The 19377-nt window shown below is 48.7% G+C and overlaps 1 protein-coding gene across 1 annotated transcript in view; it reads right to left on the reverse strand.

Moving 5' to 3' along the window:
- Nucleotides 1–19377, reverse strand: part of SLC23A2 (solute carrier family 23 member 2) — a 73908-nt gene that overhangs the window by 27646 nt on the left and 26885 nt on the right. Inside the window, exons 4-7 of the mRNA XM_081833190.1 lie at nt 19206–19363; nt 3800–3888; nt 2699–2769; nt 1578–1759 (exon numbers count right to left, since the gene is read on the reverse strand). Of these exons, the coding sequence (XP_081689316.1) occupies nt 1578–1759; nt 2699–2769; nt 3800–3888; nt 19206–19363 (500 nt within the window). The remainder of the gene's footprint in view (nt 1–1577; nt 1760–2698; nt 2770–3799; nt 3889–19205; nt 19364–19377) is intronic.

A 19377-nucleotide genomic window follows, 5' to 3' on the forward strand; every position in this document is an offset into this window, starting at 1 on the left:
AAAAAGATTTTTTAATTTATTTGCGAGAGTGAGAGAGTGGTGAAGGGAGAGCAGAGGGAGATGGATGAGCAGACTTAACCGAAGGAGCCACCCAGGTGCCCCAAGATGGTGCGTTTTTTTGAGAACAATTCTGACTACTCTGTGGGACTGGTCGGTTCTCACCATCATCTTCTAAATTATCAGTAATTGTGAAGTTTCAATTTCCCCTCTGACTAGGAGTGATTTATAACAGTGCTTTCCAGCTTTTAAGCAGTCTGGGGGTTTTGCTCACCCTCTCGCTGTTGGTTTTTAATTTTACTGTCTGATGGTAATTACATCTTCTCCTTCTTGGAACTTACTGCATTTCACTGAACATTCTTCCGTGCCCTTCTCCACACCCATGCTGGTGTGGGCAATACTGACCATCCTTCAGTGAAATGAGAAAATTAAGAACAATCCTGGACATTTTCACATACCTTAATTTGTAAGGACAGATGGATTATAATTTCGCAAGGATGCGCTTTACTGATTCCAGCACAGAGAGGCAGGATTAAGTGTTACAGGGTAAATTCTGGTCAGACTATTTAGGTTCTGAAAACCATCCCAGCCACTTACTAGCTGTGCGAGCCTAGGCAACGAACTTTGCATCTTGTTCCTCTGCTTCTTTTGCTGTTAAATGGGGATAACACTGGTACTTACCTTAACTTATGATGTATAAGAGTGTTTGGTAAAGCACTACTAATGCAGAGGCTCAAGAAGTGCCACATGCTGTTTAATAATGACAGAAGACTTCATAAGACAAAAACAACTGGGAATTGCCTTCTATTATTTATTTTAGAAATTTCACTGGTTGGCAAAATTCCAGGTTTTGCACCATTTCCCTATGACAATATCAACTCTTACATGTGCTCTCCAGGCACACAAAACGAATGTGGGTTCTATTTGTGGTATACAGAGTTCTATGGCTCTAATAATCAATCTTATAGTATTATCAAAGTCCCGGATGTCTTTACTGACAACACATCGAGGGGTAAATGACATCTTTAACTGACTTGCACTTCCACGCAGAAGGACCAGCCATGACTGGCAGGACTCCGGCAGGGGCCACGGCCTCCCCGCAGGTGTTGACAGGAGCCTGGGGAGTCAGGTCTCCTTCAGTGCCAACACACCCTCCTGCAGCGTCCTGTCTCCTGCCAACCTGGAAGGTTTCTTTGATTCTCATCTAAAGGATTGGCTTCTTGGTATCTCCACTCATGTGCAAGAGACTTGGCATGACCTCAGAAGTTAAAAACTAATGGCATCACCATCTTACACCCCCTTCCTAAAGCATGAAACCTTACAACCCTCCCTCTACACATCACTGCCAAACAGGTCTTTGGAATACCTTGACTGCATGTCACTTCCCAACCTCTGGGTCTTAAACCCTTCAATAACTTTCTGGCAAGAAACAAGTCAAGTTTAAACTGTCAGATTATTCTTACTTAAAACAAAACAAAAAACCTATCTCCTAAGGTCTGTGTAAATGCTCAAAATACGCCACGAGGCTGCCGCTAGGTGTGGGAAGGGAAGGTGCGTGCTAAGTGGTCTAGAGCACTCACAGCATGGCGATGCCCCAGTGTTTCCCCGCTCTCTCTCCTGCCGCCTGGAAGCCAGACAGCCCGATGAGGGCCACCGTGGGCGTAATGGTCAGGGGCCCGATGTATTTCAGCAGAGCCCCGGGCAGGCCGAGGAGGCCGATGACCACTTCTATCAGTGAGGACATGATGATGGCACCCTGGATCTGGAGCGAGAGAGGGCACAGACAGGAGAGTGAGCTTAGTAGATCGTAGACTCCAAATGTCACCCGCAACCACACCAGACAGTTCTGCCAAGCAACGAATTACTACCTAACAGGCATGACACAGCTGGAAAATTCCCGAGGCCTCAAAAGAAACCAGCGGGTGAGTGGGGTGTCTAGCCAACCTATGAACGACATGGTTGACATAGGAGCGTTAGAGAAATGGGCACTGACGGATGCACAGCCAACCTGCCTCCCCACAGGTAAGGGAGAGATTTATCATTCCCGCTCAAGACACAGGACATTCAAAGCCAGCCGCAGAGGAACACTCCAGCACAGATTCTAGAGTGAGTCCCTGAGGGACATTTAGAAGGAAGTGCTATTGAAACAAATTCTAAAGGAACGCTTCTACTGTGGCGAACGGCTGTATCTGCGCCCATTCTGAACTAATGGTGAAAGATCTTCCACGTCTGGGAAGATCTGGATAAACGGTCAGCCATTCTTCACGGCTGAGGACTCCAGTGCCCTGTTCTGTTCAAGTGCACCAGAGCAGACAAGTAGCTTTAATTCTTCCCACACACATGGGCAAACGCAGGCAGGAATGAAGAGTTCTGCTGCCCATAGGCCAGACTCTGTCGCTCCTTACGAGGGAGCTGGTAACGGGCCAGTTATGCTGGAGGGTGTAAGTCTGGTCTATGCCCTGCGGGGGGCGGGGAAATGAAGGGCAAGAAACAACACTGTCTGGTTGCACAAAGCATTTCTGCATGCTTTACTTATGGTGATGTCAATCTAAGTTTAGTTTCACAACAGAAATAAACATGTCAGAAGTTGAAAAGGAAAAGGAGGGCTTAGCGCAAGTAAATACAATTTCTTGGGCACAGCCAACAGTGAAGCAGGGAAGAAACACAAAGAAGTCCCAAGCAGACAATGCTCATCTTTTACCTCACGTATCCGGGGGTACCAGATGTGCTCTGTGTGTAGCAGCTCCGTGGTTCCATTGGACACTGAAACATCTTGAAAACAAAAACAGAGAAATTTTTTTGGAGTGACACTGATGTTTCACAGGATATATTCATTTTACTCTTTGTAAGGAGAAATTTCTTCCCTATTTTAAGTATATTTGTATAAAATACCCATCCCTAAAATTCAAGTTACAACAGTATGGCTTACCATACTGAAAGGTGGAGTCCCCAACGCTAATGTAACCAAATTTATTCATCGACTGAGAGCTCCCAGTGTGTCAAAAGCTGACTGAACTGGGGATGCACATTGCTAGTGCCAGACTCACACAAAGACCAACCTTTGCAAGCAGCTAAGCTAACTGAAATGCCTGAGAGCAAGGTTGCTGATTGAGGTTTTTAAAACCTAGAGAAAACAGAGGGCCTTTTCCAGTTCCTAAATCAAATCAGTGGTCACAAACTAACTCCTAGGAGCAAGGAAGGAAACGAAGGTTGGAAAACTTTGCTCCTAGAACCGAAAAGTGTAACAGTATTTTGAGAGTACAACAGGTCTATCTGATTTTCTCAAACCCCCTATCTGATTTTTTCCTGACCTTATCGGGTTATTTAAGGATCTCTGTGATCACTAAATGGGCGGGGGTTGGGGGGGGGGGAGTAAAAGTCATTTGCAGAAAACCAAAGCAGCCAGATCCTTCAAAAGCAGAGATGGTTCAGAGAAGGGATGCTGATGCAGCAAAGAGAGTGATTACTGGTGGTTCATAAAATCCACTGAAAGAAAGAGGCAGAAAAATAGCACAAATGTTGTTCTAGTCCATTCCCGTATTTATCAATTTCATTAGCATAGAGAAATGAGGTCCTTTCTGGTCCTTACTTGCTCTGGGGTTAGGGAGGAACGAGTGGGGAGAGAGAGAGAGACAGAAACACGATCCACAGACTGGAGTGTTCTAAGCAGTTTGTTGGTTTGTGTGTTCTGTGCCCGATTCCAGAAAGGATTTAAGGCTGCCGTGGGCAGCACATCCAGGCCTCCCTTCTATCACCTGCGCTAAGGGACCCCAATGACGTACGTGGAAATAACTGCAGTTACCTGTGGTGTTACATTTCCATTTATCTAAAGACAGGATGGCTCGAGCAGGGGCCAGAAATGCAAAAGCACTGGCCTGAAACAGGGGTAACCTAAAAGAAACGAGACCAAAACCATGATCACGGCATCAGGAACTACCGAGGTAGTTCACGATTTGACAGCTTAACAGTCTTTTCCATAGACACACAGCACATGAGTAAATGCAGGCACGCTCAGGAGAAAGAGCCCCGGTCCACACAGATCTCCTCCACATGCGGCGAGGGCCGCCGGCTTCTCCGTCCTCCCCTCCTGCTGCTCCCCACACACAGCCCTGCATGGGGCCCGGGGGAGCCCTGTGGTTGCCCTGTGGTCAGCGCCCACACCCCAACACCAGGCCCTGCCATCACCACCTTTCCCCTCGGGGGTGGGGGATGTCGGGCGTTCAGGAGTCTCGCTTTCCTGCTGAGCTTGTGAGCTCCTTCTTAAACACCAGTGTGTCTTCCAATTTACCACCCTCCTCCTCCTCCATTTCACATCCTTATTGGTTATCAAAGAAAAAAATATCTATCTCCCCCTGTCATTCCATTTTGTAAATCAAAAACTGTCCTAAATCCTAGAGGATAAGCGCCATAATCATGTTAGTGATCTAGAGTTATTGAGGAAAGGAAAACTGTAAGTTACAAATCAACAGCATATATAATACACTGCTTAATCATAAAAAATACTCAGAGAGCGTTCTAAACCTTATTTTTAAAGAACCCAGAAAGCATGTGGACTCTGTTTAATCTCCTGCCTACAGTCCTCAAACGCCACCATTCAATTACATTTTAGATACTCTATGTTGACTTTTTGAACACCTGAACTACTGAAATTGAAAAGATTTTTGAATGTGTACAGCACTTCAGCTACAGTTGTATGAAGGTAGCTTTACAGGCTAACTTAAGAACTTGATTGCTATTTTTAACATTTTCAGGGTGGAATATAAAAATGACTCCTTCTTTTGGCAAGGCAGGGAACTCCCAGATGTCCAGATCTTTCTGAAATACTCCCCAGCAGCCTTGTATCAGTGTCCTGGCCAGCGGACGGGCACCCGGCACGTGCCTCTCCGCGCTCTGACAGCACGTCCTGCCCCGACTGGAACAGGAAATGGGCTGAGAGAAGGTGGCTCTGGCTGAAGGGTACGTAGCCACGTTACAAGCCCAGAGCCGGCACACACCTCTCTGCGCCAGACATGGGCCTCAAGATTCTCTTGTTCTCCTGCCTGTTTTAATCATGCAATGAAATCAATTGACAGTAGGCAGGATGCTAGCTCTAGGGTATAGAGGTGGGCTGCACGGTACAGACCAGATGCGTTGCTGGCCGTCACTCACATGGGCACGCCCTCCACCAACCATCCATCTATAATTACCTGTTGGAGGGGCCCAGAGCACAGTACCATCAAAAGTGGGAGTGAAGGTCACCTGAAGCAGGAATGTATATTAAAGGAAAACACGGTTTGATTTGGTAACTTTTCAGAAATGCCCTAAAAGGGCAAAGGGAGGTCAACATCTAATCAAGAATGGATGCCATCTCAAATGGCCCAAATAACATCGGCTTTACTATCGTTTCAGATTTCCAGCAACACATCCCCGGGCCACTTAATGTGGACTGCATTTAGAGACCTGTCCTAGGAATAGTGCAATCGACACTGCACTGCACTGGTTGACTCGCTGGATAGGAAAGTGAAGGCTGGCTCTGGGTTCCACTCCCGGGGACATGAACTATTCCTGACCTCGTCTGGACCTGACCATCACCTGGACACCTGTCAGGACAAACATTTTATGGCTTAAACATGACCAAAGGTCCTGAGAACACAGCTGCAAAGAAGCTCCCTCATTTCGAGCAACCAGGACCCTGCATTCTTTTGGAAAGTGGGGGATAATAGAAAATCCCCACATGTGCTGCCCCAGGCTCCCAGGATGCTCACACGTTCACGGTTCAGCCCACATACAATGCCCGCCCCACGCAGCACCAGCGGGAGGACGGTGGCCGCTGGGGAGTCAGCAGCAGAAGCGCCCCAGCAGTTAAGGGTGGTCTCCACACTGGCAGCGACAATCAACGGCTTAACAAAAAGATTGTTAGGGAAAGCTGTGACAAGAGCATATTATTTCATCAAACAAGAGCTTCCCTAAATACAAAGCCAATTTTCCGAGAAAAAGATGGAGGAGGATAAAGCACTAGATATTCTCAGCTGCTGAAGGGGCTTTCTGAAGCCCTTCCCCAGCAGACAGCGATCGTCTGTCTGCACAGGGCTCATCTCTGCACTTCGGTCACACACCCATCACCACCTCGGGTCCCTGGGCTCCCCACGCAGGCAGGACTGCCTGCTCTTTTACTTTGTCCTGACGGCTGGAAGAAACGAATCAAACTGCCTTTCTTTACACCACGGCTGGCAAACTGGCCCGTGAACCCAATCTGGCAAACAACTCGTCTTTGTGAGGAAGGTTTTACCGGGACATAGCCACTCCCATTTATTTGCCCGCTGTCTGCAGCGGCTTTGGGGCTACAATGGTGGAGTCTAGTAGTCACAACAGAGACCACAGAGCCCAAAATGTTTACTGCTTGTCCCTTTACAGAAAAACTTTGCCGCCCCAGGGTATAGGGAAATTATCTGAAACATGGGAAGAGGTGGTGGGTTTTTTGCAAATAAGTTTTTAAGGTTCATAGTGTCACTAGATGTTAGGAGGAAGAAATCTCAGCAGACAGGCATCTTTATGGTGACACATTCCCATGTCGGGCTCTAGCCTCAGGATGGAGAAAAATCTAACCTAAGCCCAGAGTTTCTTTAAAACTCTGCTGGAGGCATCCCATTTCCTCCTCCAAACCCAGGAGCCCAGAGCCCTGGGTCCCAGGCTCCTCCTCACCAGCCCCTTCACAGACCTGCACTCCAGCTTCTTGCCTCTGAGCCTTTGCTCTTCTCAGGCATCAACTCACTTCCAACGTTCAATTTTTATTCTTCATTTAAGGCACAGAGAAAATACCACCTCCTCCAGGAAACACTCCAGGATCTCCTTCAGATTCAAAACGTGTTCCCCTACAACTCAGGACTTTCTGGCCATGATTTCTGCAAGTCACCCTACAAGTTGCCAGGAAGGTGCTTTAGGATCCCGGGGGTGCTGCATCTCACCCAGGCCTGGTTCATCAGAGTCTCGGATAAGGCCTCCAATCTGCATTTCGAACAATCATTTCTGGGTGAAGCTGAGGCACCAGGCACCACAAAGACAGACTACCCCCGTGCCAGTGAAAGGATTTACCCTTTTACGACGATGGAAAAAACGACCCCCAGGCTGCCGTGGAGTTTCTGCCATGTGAAGGACACAGCTAGTCAGGGCCACACATGAAGCCGGGGACGTCTGTAGGAGCAGTCCCCGACCTAAACTAAAGGGCCAGAAGCACTTCACCGCACATGGGAGGGGCTACGAAGAAGAGTCCAGGCAGAGAGAAGAACAGGCACAAACCGGAGCCACACAGTAGCCCCAGGAATCCTCCGAGAACAGCAGGGATCTGACTGTGGGTGGGGGCCAATGTAGTGAAGGTCAGGGCAGCCCAAGGGCAAATGCCCCACCCTGGGTCAGGAGGCAAGGGCAATCCTGCTCAGAAAGGACCGCTTTGGGGGAACTGGGGAAGGTGACCTTAACCCCAAAACATCCTCTGCAGGCACTCTGACAGGCTGTGGCCTGACTCCGTGGTCGGTGAGTCTCTGCTGCTCATGCTGCCGCGTCGGCTCCAGTGACCGGCCAGCCCAGGGCAGGTCTGCGTGCGCACCTCGGCCTCTACGGGCTCCCTTGGTAGCACCTGAGCCATCTGTGCCCAGCTCCCGGCATGTGGACCTGCCCCTCGCCCCACGGGGCCAGAACTGCCCTGCCGGACGCTGGGCCGTTCACCCATCACCACTGTGTCCCCGGCACCAACTTCCACTTAGCAATTAATGAATGAATTAAAGGCACTATTTACAAATGCTATTCTTCAAGAAGAATTTTATTAGACTAGAAATAAGAAGTCTTTCTGCCATGTTGATTTTAACTGCAAATCAGGGAAAGGACTTTTTTTGGGGGGTCGGGGATAAAGATTAAAAGCACTGGGTAGAGAGGACAGAGAGTCAAATGTGCATGAATTTTCCAGACAAAACCAGACAACTCCCCCAGGTCCCGGGGGCTAGCAATCCTCCCTGGTATCATTGGGAGAAATGTCTTTAAAAAGTTTAAAAGGGTGGGTGGGCTCCTACAAGCAGCACCTGAAGGTAGGAAATGTTATCTCCCCAGAACTGAATCATTTAATGAAAATGAGTAAAACAAACAGTTCGTCAACACAGAAAGTGCACTGTGTGCCTGGCTTCCTCGATCTACCACGAAAACAATTCAGTTCATGCAAAACTTTTCGCTGTCAAATAAATATATACTTGAGTCTAAATGGCAGCACAATTTTAAAATAATCTCTAAGAAACATAGAACAGATTTCATTTCAAGGAGCTATAGTTTTAAAATTGAATCTGCCATCAGGAATGTGTATCCTAAATTCCCTTAAGGAAAAGCAAAACACAGTTTGTCAAAGGAAACTCTTAATTGGTAACATTTTCCGATTGTTTCCCATATGTATGTTCTATCAGCTGAACTATCTGGAAAGTAGCCTGAATCTCCTAAGAATAAACACCCCCTCCTACATCATCACTCTCCCATATCATACCCAAGGATGACATTAATTTAACGTTATCTACTATTCAGGCCATATTTAAATTTATTTAATTATTTATAAAAGTGCTCATATCTACTCCTGCTCCCCCAAATCCAATCAAGAGTTCCTATATTGCATTTGGTTGTCTTGTGTCATGTTTAGACCCAGGCTAAACACTTCTGGCAACAACACTGCTCAGGTGTCATGCACTTCTTAGAGCATCCCATCAGGAAGGAGGCCTGCCCGGTTGTCCCAAGAGGTGGGAAAGCTCGGTTAGGGCAGTGACTGCTGGAACTCTCCATATAAAAAGGACCTTTTTCCTTTTCTAATTAATAAATTATCTATAGGGTGATTCTTAGACTACGTGAATATTATATTCCCACTAGCTTATTAACATTCTTACATAGTAGGTTTAAAAACTACATTTTTCCATTTGATCATTCTATCCACATTTAATTAGTGGCCTTTTGTAAAGAAGAGCTTGCCTTTTTGTTCAACTTTATCTCCCTCTTTTTCTTTTTTGAACATCACTGTAGATGCATGAATTCCTTTTTTATTTAGTTTTGTAATTCACTTCTATGACTATTCTTCTTAATAAACTGTCCAAAACTTGCCCAAAGCAGCCTGTTCAAGCAAGTTCTCCTTCTTTATGACATGACTTCCCCCCCCCCCCTTATTCTTTGAGCAGGTCTTTGCTTTCCGGCACAAAATGCTCCAGGGTCAACATGCACTTTTCTCAGTCCTAGCCCTGGAGTCAACTACTACTCCAGGAAGCCCAGTTCATTTTAATGGAGAATTGGATTTAGAAACCAAGATGGAACACCAGGTGGGCTCACGGTTACTGAGGTGGCATTTAGTTAGTGAACAGAGCTAGGATTCATTTTTGAATCGTGGGGTCACAATGACACCTGTAGTTCAGCCCAGTACCCCTGGATTACCTTTCTTTCCATACTTGTATCTCTCCTTTTCCTACACTGAGTGCCCTGATTTTCATCATCATCAACATACTATTCATTTGCTTTATCCTATAACATGATACAGCACAGAATTACACCAAAATCACTACTAACAAGACTACTAAAATTATTAAGACTATTAAGATTTGGGGGCACCTGGGTGGCTCATTTGGTTAAGCGTCTGCCTTCAGCTCAGGTCATGATCTCAGGGTCCTGGAATCGAACCCCGAGTCAGGCTCCCTGTTTAGCGGGGAGCCTGCTTCTCCCTCTCCCTCTGCCTGCCGCTCCACCTGCTTGTGCGCGCTCTCTCTGTCAAATAAATAAATAAACTCTTAAAAAAAAAAAGACTATTAAGATTTCTATTTTGTCCTTAAAATACATCCCATTCAGGGCATATAAAGTACTGTGTTCTGAAGTCTGTGAATGAATTCTTTTCTCTGTGGTTAGCAATTTGACATATAGTTAGGCTCACATGTTTCTGTAATTCAATTTTAGGATTTGCTTTTCTTCATCCATTTAGATTTATGTTTTGAGTATGCTGAACATTTGTACAGTTTAAAAATCAAACCATATAGGGGCGCGTGGGTGGCTCAGTTGGTTAAGCATCTGCCTTCGGCTCAGGTCATGATCCCAGGTCAAGTCCCACATCAGGCTCCCTGCTCGGTGGGGAGCCTGCTTCTCCCTCTGCCTGCTGCTTGTGCTCTCTCTTTCTGACAAATAAATAAAATCTTAAAAAAAAAAATCAAACTATATAGAGAGATATACCAGGAAAGTCTCACTCCCATCCCATCCCCTCCGCCCCATTCCTAGCTACTCCTTATAGTTAACCACTTTCCTTAATTCCTAACTTACCCTTATTCCTTCATGCATGCACTCACACTTTTTTACAACTTTTTTCTACATATCCTGGAACTTACTCTATACCAGATCACAGAGATCTTCCCCATTCTTTCTCAGGGCTGCATGGGACTATACTGTGCAATGTACAAACAGCTGCCAGTCTCCTACAGACAAGCATTTGAGTTGTTAAATATTTTGCCATTACAAATGATATAGCAATAAGTAACTTTTGGGCCTTGTTTTGCACTTGTGGGAGTCTATCTTCATAGTAAATTTCTACAAGTGGGATTGCTGGATCAAATGGTAAATGCATACGTACTCTAGATATTGTAAAATTCTTCTTTATAAGAGTTGAACTATTTTCACTCCTGACAGCAATGTATAAGAATGCCTGTTCTCCTATAGTCTTGCCATCAGAGTGGCTCATCAAAATTTTTATTTTTTGTGAATCTGACAAAGGTGAGAAGTGGTATCTCAGGGTAGTTTTAGTTTATATTCTGTTATTATTATAAACTGACTTATTCTTACTTACAGAGAAGGACTTTTCTGTGATCTGTTCATGTCTTCTGCCTTTTCTTCTGCCTACATAATTTTTGGTATCTCTTAAAAAATACTTTGACCTTTAAAAGTTCTTTCTATATTAGAGATGTTGGACTTTATCTGTGATATATTACAAATATTTTCTCCAGTCTGCCATTTTTATGGTATATTTTTACAAAATAAAGTTTAAAAATTTTTATATTTAATGTCATCAAATTTATTATCCTTTTGTTTCTGGGGCTTGAGTCCTAATATAGAAGTCTTTCCCTACTTCTAGGTTATAAAGGAATTTACCCTTGTTTCATTCTAATACTTATGTAACTATATATATATATGATTCTATGCATTTGAATCTCTAATCCATTGAGTTGATTAAAAAAAACTCCTCACTAAAGGCAAGTGTGACCTTTTATCTTCAAGTTTATGCTATTCTTGTTTCACAGGCAAATGCCAAAATCAGATGAACTACTCCAGTCAGCACTTCCAATTACAGAGTCCTGGAGCTCCTTGGTGGGAAGCAGCCAACTAGCATCCCTCCCAAGCCACAGCTCACAGCCCGAGGCTTTGTCCAGACAGAGCGCAGGAATTTAGGAGGGCTAGTTGGATACAATTTTGATAACTTCTCCTTGTGAAGCATGATAGTATCAACTATTTCCAGTCAAGAGTTTGTTAGCCTAAAACACTTCTGTGGAGAACTGAACTTGTTAACCCCACATGTACTAAGAGGATTCTGCCTGTCTCCTAGATTCTGGGAGCATCGGAAATCCTCACAGAGAAACAGCATGTCAACTGAAGGGGAAATCACCTGGAAAAGCCAGTGTTGAAGGAGCTAAACTAGGGCAGCCTCAGCGGAGAGGTGGCAGGTGCCCAGGGCACAGGGGGAGTGGATGAAGTGCCCTAACCATTTTCTGATGGCCTGAGACAGATTCAGGGGCCCATCCTGGCCAGCGGATGCTGGTAGTGTGGCCGAGGTGTGCACTCAACCAACTGCTATATGCATCAAGGACATGCTGCTCAGCCAGACAGCCTAGCCCTTGCCCACTGCACCCCACCCCCACCTCCCACCTTACCTGTACCCGCCTGCCTCCTTCCCCTTCCAAAAGGCCCACTAAAATAATGAAAGCAAACAGGCAGGTGTGGACAGGTTCCAGGCATTATCTCATTTGAAGCTAACAATTTCACCATTATTAATTACCATTTTACAGATGAGGGAAGGGGGCTTTGAGAAAACGAGGCAGCTTGTCCAAAGTCACAAGACTGGAAAACAGCGGAACAGGAGTGAGGCCTGCTCTGAGGCCAAAGCTCCCCAATACAGCTGGCTAGGGGACCGAGGCAAAGCTCCCTCCAAGGTCATTACCTTCAAGTTCTCACTGGCTCCCAGTTCTGTAACCTGCTACCCAAAATTTGAGTTAAATGGATAGTCATTTTTTTTTTATTTAGGGGAAAACCCTGCAACCTGCTACTACGTGCCTGCTTCATGTGACAGAATATGACTGTCACCCGCACGGTCATTTTGGCAAACATGTTCACCCTGAATCAACCATGCCTCTGGCCCCATCCCCCAGTTTACAACACAGAAGGGGGATTGTGTAAAAAATCAAATACCACCTCAAAGACACAATCCAACAAATTCAGACCACTGGATGCTCAACAAGACAACTGGCCTGGGTGCTTTAGGAAGACAACACTATGGAGGAAAAATGGGAGGACAGCTTATTATAAGAGACCAGAGAGACACAATAAACAAATGTGCCACATGACCTGAACTGCATCTGGGATCAGGGAAATATGGAAGATATTTTAGGGACAACCTGAGAAATTAAATAGCCTGCATTTTAGATGGTATAGTGGAACGACAGTGCTCTTGGGTGTGGTAAATGGTCACACAGGGGACCCTCAGTCCTAGGAGAGTGTTTATGGGTGAGCTGGCATGCTATCTACAGCTTTACTTTCAAGTGGTTCAAAAAACTGCACGTACACCACAAATACATATATGGAAACAATGCGGGAAACATCCCAATCCCCTGCCATCCCCAATCTAATCACTGCTTCCCTCCACCCCTGTAAGTTTTATGAACAGTTAAGAGTTCCAAGCCCCAGACCTGAGAGCTGGAGGTATCCTGCGGCCACCCCCGCACTCAGTGAGCACATATCATATACAGGCCCCAAGAACTCAGGGAGGTGAGAGACAGGGCAGCGCCCTCTTCAGGACAGACAATCTGGTTAGAGAATAGGCTGCCGCACCAGTTAGTAGGATGCTCTTGACCCAGTCCCTACCATTTCTCAGCAAAGAAAGGCTCTGCATGCCTGCAGCAGGCCTGTGAAGGACTGGAGGGGCTCCTCTGGGAAGGGGCCAGCCCACCTGCAGTCTTCTTTTGTGGGAAAGCTCAGAGTGAGGCCTCCCAGTCTTCTGCCCCAGGTGCCTCTTGAGGTAACCCCGAACACAGCACCTGCCACACCTCGGGGTAGGTCGGTGTGGCACGTGAGGGGCAGGGTTCAAGGGTCCTCCTTCACCCCCAGCTCTGCAGTGACACCGGGGTGAGGGGTGAGGACTCTGGGAAGCTCAGCGCTGTACCGAGACTTGGCCTCTGTTTTAGGAGGCGGCAGCAGCCAAGGTGATGCATCAGCTGAGTCCTCCCTGAAGCCAGGGAGGCAACACCGCTGCCAGCTGGCTAACATGGGGGGTGGGGGGGGGGTGCGGATCTGAACAAACTTGCCCTGATCTCTCGGGATTTCAAAGCTCTGCATTAATTCTTGGAACAAGCCTGAGGAGTTCCCGGGATTGACATCACAAACTAACCAAAATGAGAACTGTTGAAACCTCACCTGAGGGAACTCAACAATGAAGGCCTTGTCGAAAGCGAAGTGCAAGGGGTCAAGGTCAAAGGGCAGGAGGAAGAAGGAAAAGGCAGGGTGGGGAGGAGGGAGGCGGCGGAATGCCGCCCCCAGCAGGCAGAGGCTCTGGGAAGCACTAAAGCCACAGGAGTCACCTGGCGTCCACGACCGGCACTTCCAAACAGTCATGGTCCCCGGAGGCAAGGAAAGCACTCCCTGCACGGGGAGGTGTACAGGGAAGCTCGGAGGAGGGTCTGCAGCACACATGCAGTGGCCTCAGCCAGCCCCGCCTGGGGCGACACACCCCCAAAGGAGCCTTCCCTGCGCGGCACCCTAAAGCTGGCACTGGAGCTCATGCAAAGGCGCGCATCTGCTTCACCTCCACTGGTTCCCAACCAATTTTGGTTATTTTAATAGCATGAAACCGGTTTCCAGGAACAGCGCACCACTCTTCACCAGGGTGCCTGTGTGAAATGAGGAGGAGGGACAACCTGGTCACAGCCCAGTCAGGGACGTTGACACTTTCCTCTGTCTTCTGCTTTAGACCTGTGGTCCTCCCGGCTTTCTCAAAGTGAAGGGCCCATGTAGCCACTGCATCCAGTGCAATGGAGCACTGGGTACTCAGCACATGGGGGGAAATAGGCAAAGACATGTACAGAACTCAGACACCACACGGTCTGACAATAGGTCCTAGAAATCATGAAAGCTGAACATGAAACTCTTCCTTCTGCTCTAAGCCTAAGGAAATGGGCGCTAAACTGCAAACACACACACGCAGAGGCCATCTACAATCCTTACAGCTGGGACACTGGGAATACACCCCGCTCCCGACTCCATCATCCGCCTGCACTGTCTCACTCTGGCCATCCCTGCTGCCCCAACTGCTTTATCTATTTCTTTGATCCTGTCATGATCAGGAAGTAAATATACAAGTCTGTTAAGATGATCATTCACAGCCTTTAATGAGGGTCCACATTAGCATCCAGCAGAACTAAAAGATCTTTCATAGGACTCATACTCCACAACGTCTCAGATGGACTTTAGGAAGCTTGTAATAATCTATTTGCACAATAATGGCAAAATGTCATCTACAGGTCACCTTCAGAAGAGCCACCTCTCATTTTCACAAAAGGAAACAGAGCTGGGGAGGTCATCTGCCCAAGATCAGAGAGCTGAGTACGTCCATCTAACTTTCTGTGCTCGCTGCACTCCCCCATGTGTGAAGGGAAAAGAAACCATTATTTGCCACATGCTCTCAGCTAATGCTTTACACTGAGTACTGTAGGTTCTGACTGCCCACGGGATTACAGTTCATCATTAAAATATCTAACAACTTGATTTTCCAAAAATATATCAATTACCTTTATTAGTTGCAATCCTAAGTTAGTTCTCCTTAAAACAGTAATATTTCACTTTTACTGTTTATTCATCCATTAAAGCAACATCACTGCACTGCCAAATTAACCATACACATTAAATACCTGACATGTGCATCCCAACTCTTATCTGAGCCAGCACCGGCAAAGCGGCCAGCTCCGGCAGCATCACCTTGGGGAGCCTCTGGAACAGACCCTGGGATGCTCACCCTCCACCCCATCCTGAGTAGGAGCCAGGTGTCCGTGTACCATGGACGGCTCCTCACGCTGAGATCTGACCACCCGCCTTGCTCTGCTGGAAATATTGGAGGAGGGGGTGTGCAGGGGAGGCAGTCTTGGGATTTCTGGCCACTCTTGGGATTTCTACTCTTCTCTCACTCAACCTACAAGAAATGGGCCAAGGGCACAGGAGGTGGTTCCACTGGAGAGGGGAGACCTGGCCCTTGGGGCCCAGTGGAAGGAGGGGAAGAGCAGGAATGAGAGAAGTCAGAGCTCTAGTGGAAAGGGTGAAGGGTGGGGAGATGCAGAGGACGCGGGGAGATGGGACACTCGAATACAGACGTGCAGCAAACACACCCCAGAGTGACCAGCCAGGCAGGGAGGGGGAAACGCCCCTTACCCACCTCACCATCTCAGTTCACCTGTGCTCAGCAGACCCTCAAATATACAAAGGACAATCATTTACTGAAAAGAATGTATCTATAACAGCTTGAGGCTTTGCAGAGTTGGAATCCACAGCACTAAAAGCAAGGATCCCAGGCAAGAAAAAAGTGCTGTCAGCACAGAGAAGGAGAGCAAGAGTTAACCCAGTACAAGGAGGGCCAGGAACCCGAGGGGGTGACATCATGGGGTGGGCTGCTCCCCCAACTCTCCCCAGGCCCAAAGGCAGCTGCTCAAATTCATTCAGTCATATTCTTTAATCAAGATGCACAGGCACACCCATGTTTTCCTTTCCATTTTAGGATCAAAAGCAAGGACGGACCTCCAGAATGCAGGCTACAGCTGAACTCATCATTCAATGCTCCCCCCTACACAAACACACACTCACTCTGTCTCTGTCTCTCCCGGCTGCCCCCTGGCTAGCTACCTCATCCCACACAGGGACCCTAATATTCTCCTTCCTATTTCCCCTCCAGTATCCTTGCATGGATCCCCACTGCCTTTCTCTTGGATATCCCCGATGCCCTGAATCTGGCCCATCACCCCCCACTGCCTTTCTCTTGGATATCCCCGATGCCCTGAATCTGGCCCATCACCCCCTCCACACTGCACCCAAGTAATGTCTTTCGAGACGCAACGCCGTAGGCAAGTGCCCTGCCAATGGAGCCCCAGCAAGTTCCCTTGCCCCGCTGATAACGCCCATGCATCAGAGACTGGCCCACAGCCCAGCCTCTGGTCAAGGTGGGGGGGCCCTCACCAGGCTGACTTCCTGCCTTTGCCCCTGCCCTTCCCAGGATGGAAAATGCTCCTTTGACCCTCCTGGACCAGGAGCCCATTGAGTCTTCAAGACCCATCTCACATGCTGTCACCTCCCCCAGGACTCTCCCTTCAAATCCGCGGGACATCACCGCAAATCCCCGAAGGTGCAGGTGGCCGCCCCGTATGCTTCACAGCACACGCTCACCTCAACAACCTCCATTACTGGGTCCAGTCACCCAGTGCCTCATACACGAACTGTTCGTTGCGGATCTGTGGAACAGGTCCGTACTTTTCTCTTCTTTTCTTAGGTTAAGAGTATGGACACCACCGCACACTGTGACAACCATAGAAAACCCACATCCCAAGACAAAAACCACACCAAAGCCCCTCAACAGCACATATTCACTAATGTGGTTGGCAGACATGACACCCACCTCCCAATTTACAGCTAGGCACACGGCCACACTGCAGTGAGGATGGGACCCACGGTTTCTCACACCACCCAGGGACATGGGTAGGGCTTTCCTGACACCTCTCCCCCACCCCCCGGTGAAACAGAGCAAAGAAAGCTACACTCACCAAGCCCCTTGGGCACAGCATGCAGACACACCCTCGTATTGCATGTTTGCACGTGCATACACACTGCAGCTCTGCATGTTGGGTCCCCAAGAGATCCCAGCAGGTGTTTCAAAAGCCCTCTCCTGTTCTTTCTCGGCTCAACTGCTGGGAGTGGGGATGAGGGTGCACAGACCCAAGCTGTTCTGTTTAGGTCTCTTGTGCCCCGAGAATGGGCAAGACAGTCCTAAATGGGTGCCCTCCCGTAACTGAGAGTTCTCACCCAAAGGCCCCCACCCTCCCCTCTACGCCACCAGCAGGCAACTGTGCCTGCCGCTGCCAGGCTCAACTGTCAGTCAGGACTAGCCTCCTTGGCATAAGACCAGGGCATAGCTGCACACTGAATATTTTACCACAATAAAGACATATGCATTCCCTCTGCTTTTCAGATCAACCAGCAATTCTCATTCGTAAGCACTGCCCAGTATACAGATGGTTTGTGCTACGAGTTCCCCAGTGAGTCAGCTGTTTAGAAAAAGAACAATTTCCCCCCCACTCTTCAGAGAACCAGTGGTCTGTGTACAAGGTAAGGCTCCGAGTCAGTCAACAAAAGCTTTTTAATACACTCTGGACTTGAAATGCAGAACCTTGAATGCTTTATCAAAAGACTGAAAGATGTTCCCAGCCAAATTTATCTACCTGGCTCTAAGAAAATATCTCAAGCGCTCCTTGGAACTCCCAGAACACATCCCCTCCCCGTCGCAGGTCAGTGACACCCTGCCCCTCCCCTCACAGATCCTCTACGGAGATGGTCCCTCTGGGGTAAGGGAGGTGCTCAGAATGGTGGCTGCAGGCAGTCCTGCAGGGGCTGGGGTTGGACAACTCCAAGAGCTGGGCAGCCCCCGCAGCCTTCCATTCATTGGCAGACCTGCCAGGGAGCTACCCCGTCCCTTCCCAGGACGTTGCCTGCACGGCAAAGCAGAACACTTTAACTCTGCTCATGGCTCTTCCCGTATTTCTCCTGTCCCCAAGTAAGGGCAGCCCTCTTGAGGGCCTGAGGATTCTGACTCTTCAGAATATAGTCCATGATTCTCAAGCTGCCTTCTGTAGCTTTTCCCTCTTGTCCCCCCAGCAAGGAAGGCAAAGCCCTCCTCAGGCTGTCTCTAATGGGGCAGGGGACAGAACTCCCAAGTGTACTCTGCTGCCCTTCTGCTGGGGACAGAGGGTCCTGCCTCAGCAGGCTCCCCGCCGTGAGCGGAGCCAGGGGCAAAGCAGGAGGCTGTACTGTGATGAGGGTGGAAGAGGAGAGAGGAGAGGAATGAGCGGCCTGCAGGAGGAGGCAGGCAAGGACAGTTCTCTTCCTTCCTGTGCCAGCTCCACACCCATTTAAGCTGGGGGCTGGGGATGCAAGGTGAACCAGCCAGAGCCCTGGCACCAATGAGGGGAGCACAATCCAGTGGGAAAAGACACGAAAACAAAAAAGGACAAAGTGGACTAAGAGCCACATCAGAAGACTGTACACAGATGCATGTGTGGGGATTCAGAGGAGGCAACGAAGGAAGCCTTGGGGAGACAGGGATGCTTCCCAGAGGGGGAGGGACAAGCCGGGAGGATGAGCAGGGTTTACTGGTTGCTGGGGAGCACAAGCACAGGAGGGTGAAACAGCAGGCTCGGGGAGGACCTCAGCCCAGGGCGAGCGCAGGGCTCAGAGGCGGGCCCAGGGGGGCAGCGGGACAGACAGCAAGGGAGAAGCCTCAGGGTGGGCACAGTCAGATTTTACACATGGAGTGGGGCTGCAGCCGTGCTGTGGGGCAGCACGGAGGAAGATGCACGGTAAGCAAGACAGCTGGGGGGACACAAAGTAGAGAGCAGACCAGCCCTGAAGGCAGGGAAACCCAGTGGGCACGAGTGGAGCGGTCAGGTCTGAACTAAAGGAAGGGGGGTGGAAGGGGATCCTGGACAGAATGAGACCTGCCCGCCGGGGATCCGGAAGGAGCGGAGAGTGAGTCTGAGTCTCCAGCCTGCACAGGGCAGAGCCCTCCACCAAGAAAAGAAACACGGGGGTGGGGGTGGGCCACGGCCACTAGGACGCCCCACCCCCTGCCAGCTCCAGCCAGTCCTTCCAAGCAGCCCTGGGGGAGTGGCCTTGCTCCATGCCTCAGGGGGCTTCAGCATCCCGATTCAGCACCCCAATCTCACCTGCATCCAAATGTTGTCTGCAGCAAGGTTGTGATTCCCACGCAGAAGAAAATGGTCCCGATGAGCTGGCTGGTGGCCCACTGGTCATACCCCACACACATGGCATCGGCCAGCAGAAAGGGCACGGCGATGGTGCCACTGAAACAGGTCAGGTAGTGCTGTGGACGACAGC

The sequence above is a fragment of the Leptonychotes weddellii genome, chromosome 10 (assembly GCF_054177405.1).
Source record: "Leptonychotes weddellii isolate Sample4059 chromosome 10, ASM5417740v2, whole genome shotgun sequence".
In the NCBI taxonomy this organism is placed as follows: Eukaryota; Metazoa; Chordata; class Mammalia; order Carnivora; family Phocidae; genus Leptonychotes; species Leptonychotes weddellii.